This window comes from Notothenia coriiceps, unplaced genomic scaffold (genome assembly GCF_000735185.1).
Source record: "Notothenia coriiceps isolate Sejong01 unplaced genomic scaffold, NC01 NC01_scaffold00017713, whole genome shotgun sequence".
Classification (NCBI taxonomy): domain Eukaryota; kingdom Metazoa; phylum Chordata; class Actinopteri; order Perciformes; family Nototheniidae; genus Notothenia; species Notothenia coriiceps.
The window spans coordinates 374,273-385,140 of record NW_011350414.1 but is presented as its reverse complement, the minus strand read 5'-3'; the positions used below and the strand labels follow the sequence as shown (position 1 = coordinate 385,140).

Sequence of the window (10,868 nt, the reverse complement as noted above, 5' to 3'; positions counted from 1 at the left end):
CCTGTAGTTCAGCTTTCAGGCTTAGGTGCAGCATCTTTTGTTACAGCCTCCAAGAGGTCCCTCCAGCAGCAGCAACAAGTAACAGCACTAAAGGAAACAATGTTAGAATGACTCAAGCTGACTCATCTAAAGACATACATACATCTCTGTAGAAAAGTCAGCTAAATGTGTGCTCTTGAAATGAAAACTAAAATGAACTGCCAATACTAAATCAGTTATGAGCAGGATGTATGGTAAACTATGGAACACTAAAGCATGTGCACGAGGGTTAGTGACACACAAGTTAACCGTGTAGCAGAGGTGCAGTCATCACATTCAGACAAAGCTCCACTAACTTTGAACATAGTAAAGTGTATGGATAAGGCCCATACATACCCAACATATCAACTCTGCTGTTAACAAACTTAACTAATCTAATCTAATTGTCAAGATCATCAATAAAATTGATGACTACTTTTAAAACATTTAGTTTAGCAAAAAAAATGCACATATTGTGTCGTGAAATAAACAATGCACATTGCTGTGACTATGGCTGTTACATTTAGTTGTGGTTTGTTTTCAAATGATAAGGCAGTAAACTCTTATTTATTCATTTATTGTTACAAAGATGATTTAGAGAGGATTGGTACAGGCAGCATGAGATCATTTGATGGCTTCAAAGGATAGACTTAATATGATAATAAGGCAGCGCTGTTCATCTCTGAGTCTTATGGCAATGCTGGGAGGAAGGATGATTCATGTACCGGTACTAATAAGTGGTTTGTACTTATTAGCCCCCTGTCTATCTCACAAATCAGGAAGTGGGCTGCACAGACCCACAAATACACACTCACACAGCCCAATACAATTACAGAAATTAGTTTCAGTACCGTTTTTTTTCCACAGCCCACATATTGTGTTGACTTAGCACAAAAGCTAAAATGTGTTACTTTTTTAAAATATGTTTACTGTGTGTGAACATAAATGTGTCTCCTGTGCTCTGATAGCTCTAATGTTGTCTCTGTACCCCTCCAAAGGTGAAAAACTTGGCCAAATGTCTGGACCCCGACTCCCATGGGAGGATCAACTTCAAGGGCTTCTGCCGCGGTGTCCTTTCCATGAAAGGTTAGAAAAAGCTCCCGAGGGAATACACTTTGTATGAGGGAGAACTGATTGTGTTGCTTTACAGAACACCCTGACACTCTGTAACTCAGTGTTCTGCTCCCTTCTACACTAGCTTTGAAAATCATTTAGCATCGGCTACATATCTATTTCTATGACGCAAAGTCCTACAATAATTAATCAAAATGTGCTTTTGTTACTTGGCAGAACACGTTCAGCATTGGCATCATTATTTGTTGTTCTTTGAATACATTCTCCTGTTAATGATGAATTCATGTCTTTAGGCCCATGTGGATGGTATGTGCTGTAATAAGGACCAAACCTTCATTTTATACAGAATATTAGGTTAAGGAAATGGTGAATAAAACCAACAGTTACATTCAAACCTTCAATTCACCTTTATTTTTGGGATGGAAATCAAAGATAGTCTATTATATACAAACCTGTGCACATCAAGCCAAATAAGTCTAATTGCTATTATTTTTGGCTGATATTGAAGTCGTGATATGATTTACTATATTGGAGAGTGATCATTTTGCATCATTATTCCTAACATCATTGAAACATATATTCAAAATAGTCATGAGATTTCTAAGAGGATCTAAATTCTGTACCTAAAGATTTTCGTTTTAAATCTGTAGAATGACGATTTAAAGGTCAGGGGCTTTTGTGAATCACCAAAATTGTAACTTTTTTACAAATATTGCACTTCATGCGATTCTAAGATTGAATAGCCAATATTGCAATTTCGATTAAGTGTCTATAAATTGCACAGCCCTATCATAAAGTATTGTTACTTTTCTTTTGTAAATGTGATAAACCGTTACCATAACATGGCATAACTGCCCTGAAGCATACTGACTGATGAAATCAATATTTCACCGTTTTTTAATATATTTGATAACAACTGTCAAAAAACACTAGGTTACTTTCTTCAGCAATAAATCAAAATCCAAAATATTTGTTGATATTGTTTATTTGTATTTATTATTTTCATATTATTTATTTAAATGTAAATATATAAATGTATCATTTATTTTTGGATTGGTTTTTCAGTTGAATTATACGTTTGTAAATATCTCCAGTAACGGCCTTTTATTGGCTAAAGAAGCAAGTTTGCCAACTCATCCTATTTCCTCTAACCGTCATTAGTTATTTGTATTCGGACTGAGAGTCTGTGTGAAACCAGGGGCCTGTACTACGAAGCTGGTTCAACCTAACCTGGATATGTTTGAGTTAGCCGGTTGGCCTAATCCAAAACATACGCGCTCTCGCTAAACGGTACTACGACACGGGTTATCAAGTGGATCGCTCAAGCCAGCCGTGTCCTATCTAGTTTGGTGCGCGTTCACATGAAAGGGGTGGTATTTGGAGCATTCGACCAATCACAAACATGGAGAAGCGTACTGACAGCGCAGCGTCATACTTCCTGAATGAAAAGTGAACTTTAATATTAGTAAAATATGAAGAAGTTAAACTTTAAACATCCATGACTTAAACACTGTGTCCATGATAAAAGCCACATAGCTGCACAGGTCTGCAAGGTGAATACAGCTGGTAAAAGAAAACGTGTTTGAATGCGTACATTAACAGGTTTATGATATCACTGCCCCCGTCTAAGACACGAGTGGATCTGACTTTAATTACATTTGACTCGAGTGTTTCGTCAACTTAATGTGTTGCTTAAAATAATACTTCTGCATACAGTATGTGACACTGTGAGTGTTGCACAGCCAGATACGGCTNGTTGAGGTGGTTCGGGCACCTAGTTAGGATGTCACCTGGGCGCATGGGCGAAGTTTGAACTTTAAGGTTGGGGGTGCCAAAAAATAACTACAAATGTAATGTATATTACATTTGTAGTTATTTTTTGGCACCCCCAACCTTAAAGTTCAAACTTCGCCCATGCGCCCAGGTGACATCCTAACTAGGTGCCCGAACCACCTCAACTGGCTCCTTTCGACGCGAAGGAGGAGCGGTTCAACTCCGAGTCCCTCCCGGATGACTGAACTTCTCACCTTATCCCTAAGGGAGACACCAGCCACCCTGCGGAGAAAACCCATCTCGGCCGCTTGTACCCGCGATCTCGTTCTTTCGGTCATGACCCATCCTTCATTCATAGTTACATACAATAGACTATTCTGCACTGTTTCTATTATATTCTGTTTCTATTATATTCTATTTTATGTTATACTTGTACTATTTTAACTGTTTTATTGTGTTGCACTGTTGGAGGAGACCTAAGATTTTAATTGTCATAGTTACACTGTAGCTATGCACACATGACAATAAAAGCCTTGACACCTTGAAACCACTGATAATCAAGCACAGTTTTCACATCCTGATGGCATCTTGGGACATTTTGTATTTACTTCGTCCTCACAAGTGTGCTGACACAGAAATATTAGCACATGTGTGGTACTGAGACACAGGCCTGCTATTTATTCTCATCATGCACACCACCAGTTGACTCCGAAAAAGGAAGTGTGTTTACTGTTTCAACTTCCCCCAATCATTCTGTCTTCAAGAGGATGTGATACGTATTTAGAAAACAGAGAGGAGAGAGGGAGCAGCCCACACTTCTAGGTGCTTTCTTATTCTGTTCAGTCTTCTTCGTGTGTCAAAGATGCAGGCTGTTAGTGTTGGACAATCACTTTGGATATACAATCTGATTTTCACTTTTCTACAACTTTTGGGTAAGGATCATGCTAAAGGTGTTTCTCAAAGTTATTTATTTGTTTTTTTCTAACAACTAAAAAAGTTGATTTACACTAGAAATATCTATTAACTGTTTTAATGCTGCAAGAAGAAGTAAACTATTGTAACCTGCCGTTCAATATGTAATGATTCACACAAACAATTCGGTCTGTTGTAAATGTACCACATATGGAAATTACAGCTATGTCTCCTTTTATGTCTGCGTTTTATGTTCTATTTTTCATCAATTGCAATAACCGGTACAGATTGAGCTTGACCACATGTAGCAATCATAGAAGCAGTGTTTGTCATGCCTGCTTCACTGTTGTTCCACCTCCAAAGGAATTTGTGAAATCCAACTGATTCTTGCTTTATGTTACACCTAGGAAGACTTTCAGCTTCCACTTCCTCTCCTCCTCTTACGTCACCTACTCTGGACATCTATTCAAGGTCAAAGGGCTCGGTGGTTCTGGTCTGCCGGGCCCCAGATGGTCAGAGAGGGGTTAAGTTTATGTTGTACCGAAACAAAAAAGAGGTAATTTCTTTTGCAGATGTTCTCTGGTGTGTCTTATGCTACCACTTGGCTCCTTTGGTTTAATCGTTCTGTGTGTCTCTTCTGCTATTAAGGTGGACTCTCAGGTGCTGGAGTCTGGTGCTGAGGAGGTTCATTTCACTGTGAAGGAAAATAATACAGCGCAACTCTTCTGCTGTATCTACAAAGAACAGGGTCGTTTCAGTGCCTTCAGTCCCTATTTACATCTGGAGAAGACAAGAGGTGTGTTTATGTTTGTTTTTTAATGCATATCTTAATAATCTTGCCTTTGATCAATTAAGAATGTGATTGGACACTCAGTCCAAACATGTTCTCTCTTTTAAAATAGAAAAAGGTCAAGAGATCTTGAGCTTGAAAAGTTCAAACAAATGTAATGAAGGCACTATCTTAAAGGAAACATTGATTGATACAAAGTTAAAGAGCCATTTATCAGATGGCTATGTTATCAGGTAATTCTGAACAAATATGGGCAGTGCTTTTAAATATTGAAACATCCAATTTACAGACATCTGATTAAAGGCTTTTTAGCTTTTTACCTGATATGGAAACTCACACTGTATATTCATATACACTGGTAGTACTGCTGACAGTCTGCTTGCAGCACTGGACACTTTATTATTTTATTCTGTGTTTATACATTTATAACACTAGATATGTTTGTGCCTTAACATCAACAGGCTTGCTCCAAATTACATTTGATTGCACTTTACAGTTACAGTTACAATACATTTATCTTATCTTATCTTACTATAAAGGAAAAGGTAGGAAGTGGATGTGGTGTGATGTGGAGCAACAGAGTTTGTTGAGTCAATCTTTTACAGTTTGCACCCAGTAGTGATTGTACATGTGGTATAAAATAATAAACCCTCCCATCCGCTGCTCTACAACCTCGAGAACAGAGTGCTGCATGCAGGTGCTCTCTGTGGTCTCTTATTGTCCTCAGCTCTGTGGGTGTGTGTAATGGTAGTTACATCCTGCACTTCATATAGAAACCACACACCCACCCACACATACTGTACACACACACACGGACATCAAACACAATGTGTGGCTTCATCAGTTGATGGTGACAAAGGGAAGTTTGGCTAGCAACTGCGGCAAACCAAGGATGTTAGCGTTGCCATATGTTTAAATTAATTTTGTGTAACATATTTAAAAGTAATGAGGTAACAAACACATAGGACTTATTGATTATCTTTCTGTACTTTTCCAGATACACCCTCTCCAGTGTTGTCTGTGAGCCCCTCCACTGGTCAGGTGAAGCGTGGGGACACTCTGTCCTTCAGCTGCTCTGTCCCTGTCCCGCCTCAGTCTCAGTCCCGGTCTAACCTTGGCAACCGACCCATGACCTTCCTTCTGCTGAGGGCCGCTAAGCAACCGGGGGCCACATCTGTAATCCTCCAGCCTCAAGCCAGTCTGGTATCAAACCATGACCCCCAGCCAGGAGTCTTCACTGTGGGGCCGGTGACGGGTGGAGAGGAGGGGGAGTACACCTGCCTTTACCAGGTCAATTTAAGAAGTGGATTGGTTAATTCTACTGTCAGCAACATGGTTCTAATCTCTATTACAGGTGAGGATATCCAACATAGGAGGCATTGTTATTGTTACCACATTGACATCCTTCTTTCACTATTTCTCTATAAAGCAGCTGATACTATATACTTGTATAGACTATTCTTGCACTATTTCTATTCTATTTTATTTGTATTTACTTGCACTATTGGATCTGTTTTATTGTGTTGCACTGTTGGAGGAGCCTGTGACCTAAGCTTTTAATTGACATAACTACACTGTGTACAATGACAATAAAAGCTTTGAATCTTGATTGTATACACAATATACAAGGCAGGAGCTTTCACTAATGTTTCTCCTGATTTGGTCTGGTTTCAGATGCGTTGCCTGTTCCCACTCTCGTCCTCGAGCAGCAGACGGCTGTGTGGCATTTGCTCTGCACAGGCTCTGCTGCGTACCCCGGTGCTGCGTTCTCCCTCTACGTGGCTGATAATGAAATTCTTGTTGACACTCACGAAGTTACCTTGATCCACCATCAGGTCACCTTCCCAGTGCCGGTACAGGAAACTCCGGTGGCTTTCTACCAGTGCCAGTACAATGTCCTCCTGGCGGGGAAATGGAGCAACTCTCCACGCAGCCTCCCTTTAGCTGTAACCAGAGGTACAGATGAGCTGTTGTACTCTATGCGTCGTTTTAATTGACCAAAAGTTAATGTTGAGGTTTTAAAAGAGTTTAAGACTTCTTGTTTTCTTTATCCAATCTTTTAGGAATTCCTCCTCCATCATCAACAGGTAGACCTACCAACCCTACAACATGCTTATAATTCATACATAATCCTATCTAGTGGGACATATGACAAAAAAAGGGATTTAGACTTATCATTCTACTCCATGACTCACAATAATGCCGGTGTGCTGTGTCCAGATTTTTCCGCTGTGGACTGGCCTCTTGTACTGGGGTCTTTCTCCGTTGTGGTGTTGTTCCTCTGCTCAGTGATACTCGTGGTTGTGGTGGCACGCAGGAAAAGTATGTCACACATACATTTCTGCTTCCTCACATGATGCATACACACAGTCAAGATGTCTTCCTCGTGAAAATTAATATTGCCTTTTCTTCTTCTTTTTTTTAAAGTCAAGGCAGCAGCTGAGGAAAAGAAGAGAAGGTATTCTAATTTACATTTGTCTTAAAGACCAGTAAATGATCACTCAGTTTGTCCCAACTGCAACTGAAAATATTGTCCTCAGGTTTGCACCTTAAGAAACTGTTTAAACAAAACTATCAATAAAACACCCACTATCAAAAATTCCCAGAATTAGCTTGAACTTGTGTTATAGTTAATAATGTATAATTCTCAGCAAACAAAAGTAGTTTCACTTTATTAATCCTGTTACACAATGTAAAAACCCATTTCACATTATAGGGTTGCCTCTACACAGCTCCAATCACATTTATTTTCATAAACACGGTATATAAAATGCATTATTATGTTACACGATTGGTTTTGTGGTATGAAATGTTGCTGTGTTGAACTGTTTCAGAGAGGAAGCACACTTCTGGACTCAAGTTCATGCAAAGGACCATGTTGTGGGTGAGTTTATGATCATATTTCTAACTTGGTTAATGTCTGGCCATTCAGTTTCTTGCATTTTAAGCCATTTTATTTAGGTTCTGACATTGATTTCATGAAAGTAAAGATACATACTGATACAAACCACTGCTTGACATTGTGCTTGTATTTTTTCTTTTGCTTTACAGACCTTACACTCAGGCGTACAAGTATCACTCAGGTAATTCTTTATAATACCTTTATCTACAGTTGATAATACAAATGATTGTGTAATTTATCAACTACGATTAAGCAACAGTTTACTTTACCTTTGTACTTTCGATAACAATGCATTGAGTTAAAGAGTACGCTTTAATCATAGGCCAGCAGAAAGACAGTAAAGGCCCAAAACACACTATGTTAGTCCACCTCTCAGTAGCCCCAAAGGTTCTTATTACAGAATCTCAAACATCTGGACAAGGACATTTGTGGCGAACAGTACTCAAATAGAAGTAAATAGTACATTTCTTCTTTTTTTTATTTTACTCGCAGTGGATTAATACACATGTTGTGTATACTGAGCATGTACAGCAGCAGGACAGTGTTTGGATATACAGTACTTGACTAATTCATTGAGGGTTTTGGTCTTTTCTAGGATTAAAAAAGTAAAGTAAAAGGAAAACAACAACTCCATGATAGAATGTGACAAGACGTACTGTATTTATAAAGCATTCTTAGCTTTACAATAGAAATAGTATTCATTTGGACACAAAAATGAGGCAGATCATGTGCAGTTTTCTGACGTCAGTCCCCCTCTTTCTTTAGGTATTTCTGGCATTTCTGCAGCGTCTACAGTTTGTTTCTCCTGTAGATTCACTTTCCCAAACAACTGTAAACTTCACTGATCCCTTCGCTGTAAACAAACACACAGAAACACACATATTCGCACACCCACACACTGCCAATCATCAAGCATACTGTCAACCCACACACATTCCTCATTAATGTCTCCTTCTCATTAGTTGTAATCACATGTATTAATTAGTTTGATGAAGGACTGTCATTAGACTAAGAGCTCTAACTAGGCTCTATCTTTCTTTCTGTGTTACTAAACAGCCATCAGGAAAAAACGCTGTCATTACCAGCTGATGGAAACACTAACCTGCTGTCATTAAGCAGCCATTGCAGGATCTGAATATTAAATATCAGTTTTGTCAGTCTAAGCACTGATCTGGCATGGCCTCGTCTTACCTTTTACTTAAAAAGCAGTCATTTCATCAAGATCACAGCTATTTTTTTTATGATCTTTTTATCAGTTATATATTGTTTTCTTGCCCCTCTCCTATCACAGATTTGACTGCACTTTGAGTGTCACAACTTTTTTAACCCTTAGATGCATAAGTGGGTCTTTCTTGACCCGGTGAGGTGGTTTTCTTGAAGTATCTTTGTAATTACATATTTTTGTCATTTCATATTCCAGCTATTCCTCAAAAAACATGTTTTGGATATCATGCCATTCAAATGTTTTATTTTAATTTTAAGAAATTGTAGTTTTTGTATTACTACCCCAAGCTTCCATAAGTGGGCCAAAAATGACCCGCATGCATTTTTCTATGGGATCCTATGGGAAAAAGTTTTTTTTTGAAAATGTAAAAAAATGTCTAAAATTATAAATAGTGAACACATATTTCTAGTGTGAACCAAAATATAATACTAAATATTATATAAGTGATTTTTCTTAACCAAAATGACAAAAATGGTATATATTATTCTAATACGGGTCCTTTTTGACCCACTTATGGAAGAGTGTAGGGTCCAGTCACTCGTGCATCTAAGGGTTAACTAATGTAAGTTAACAAAGATGGATAAGTGTATAACTGGATTTGTGGAGGTTTGCTACAGAAGAAGTCTTAGGTAATTCGATTCAATTGAGGGCCATAAAGTGATAATAGGTTATGAAATAAACAAAATAATGTGTAGTTGTTTAAGCGACACAGGGAAACTTGTTTGAAAGTACAAACCGGGGTATAAACGGTACCACAATAAACGACTGCTGGAATCTTTAACAGCTTGTGTGTTTGTGTTTTGTGTGCAGGAATGGGCCAGTGAGGACTCACCCACAGAGACGGCCTCCAGATCCCCTTTATGGACCTCGCTCTCCACATTCACAACCCCGACCCACCCCTACCATTAGAACATTTGGTGTTTTCTTTCGCTCCCTCTCCGTCCCTCTCTTTCTCTCTGTCTGTTTATACTTTTTTGAGTTTATCAATGTAGCGTCAGCTGGAGTAACACAGCAGGACAGGAAGGGCTATTTCCCCACTTCCTATTTCATGTTCAGCAGTTAAATGTACAATTTTACAGGATATGATGTTTGTTTGATCTTACATGTTACTGAGCCAGTGAATCTAAATAAAGATGTGATTATTATTTTTTATATGACATGTGTTCCATGTGGTGGATAACTTACCTTAAGGTTACCTTCAAAGTGTATCCTTGACCTCGAAAAAACAGATGTGAAAACAATCCTACCACAAGCTGCTTTAGTAACAGCTTCTAAATGGATCGTTACCATTATCATTCATCATGGAGTTGTATTTACAGTTTTGCAAATGACTATAGCTCTGATATCTAATATGTAAAAATGAAAACATTGTATGCAGTCAATTACCCGCCTCTTTAAACACATTGAATTGATAATAGTCTTGTTAAAATCTGATAACGGGACATCCCTACAATCTAGTTCCGGCATCAGGACCTTAGACTGTATGCATGTTGGTAAGAAAAATGTAATATATGCTTGCATACTCATGCGACACAGTGTGTTAAGATTGTGAAGAAAAAGAGAACCAACAACTCTTTCCCAAATTGTCCAGCTGTAGTTGTGCTAAGTATTCTGCAGAGGGCACCATTTAGATATAATTGAAAGTAAAACAAAAAAACACAAAAGGCAAAACACGAGGAATGTCATTCATCAGGTTGTTCTCCTTCTAATGAGAAAAGGTCCAAGGTTGAGTGGAACAATGTGACTTTGACATATGGGAATATCTACACAATGCAACAAGCGGAGATTTGTGCTGAGCTTTACTCTTTACTACATTGTGAGGGGACAAACATGAACCTTAAGGACATTATGGCTGTCTTTATATCTACAGTGTATTGGTACATTCTAAGTGAATGTGAAACTAAAACAGTAAAAGGACTCAGGAGGGAGAGACGCCTCTCACCTGCTTGTATGGTTTTATGGCGGATAATAATTCTGAAGAGAAGGGCTGTCATTGTACTTCAGAAAGAAGCAAAAAGCAGACTCTGTGTTAGTACTCAGTTTTATTACATATCACTGGCCTTTCACAGCACAGTCGCAGTAATGCACGGGGGAATGTATGTATTCATTTCTCTTTTATAGACACAGACAAGATGAAAAAGATGAAAGTTGAGAATGTAAATCATTTCATAAAT

At 38.4% G+C, this 10,868-nt stretch overlaps 1 protein-coding gene across 2 annotated transcripts; it reads left to right on the top strand.

Annotated features, from left to right (window-relative positions):
- Positions 1-3,674: 3,674 nt before the first annotated feature.
- On the top strand, positions 3,675-9,826 carry LOC104950523 (uncharacterized). Of its 2 annotated transcripts, none has more exons than XM_010777055.1 (11): positions 3,675-3,797; positions 4,185-4,333; positions 4,426-4,573; positions 5,565-5,921; positions 6,242-6,523; positions 6,631-6,654; positions 6,788-6,889; positions 6,995-7,025; positions 7,402-7,451; positions 7,619-7,650; positions 9,505-9,826. In XM_010777055.1, the coding sequence occupies exons 1-11, from the start codon at positions 3,728-3,730 to the stop codon at positions 9,601-9,603; spliced, it is 1,344 nt and encodes a 447-aa protein (XP_010775357.1). In that variant the 5' UTR covers positions 3,675-3,727; the 3' UTR covers positions 9,604-9,826. The 2 variants fall into 2 exon arrangements, with proteins under 2 accessions (XP_010775357.1, XP_010775358.1); XM_010777056.1 differs by having other exon boundaries at positions 3,721-3,797; positions 4,189-4,333.
- Positions 9,827-10,868: the final 1,042 nt, after the last annotated feature.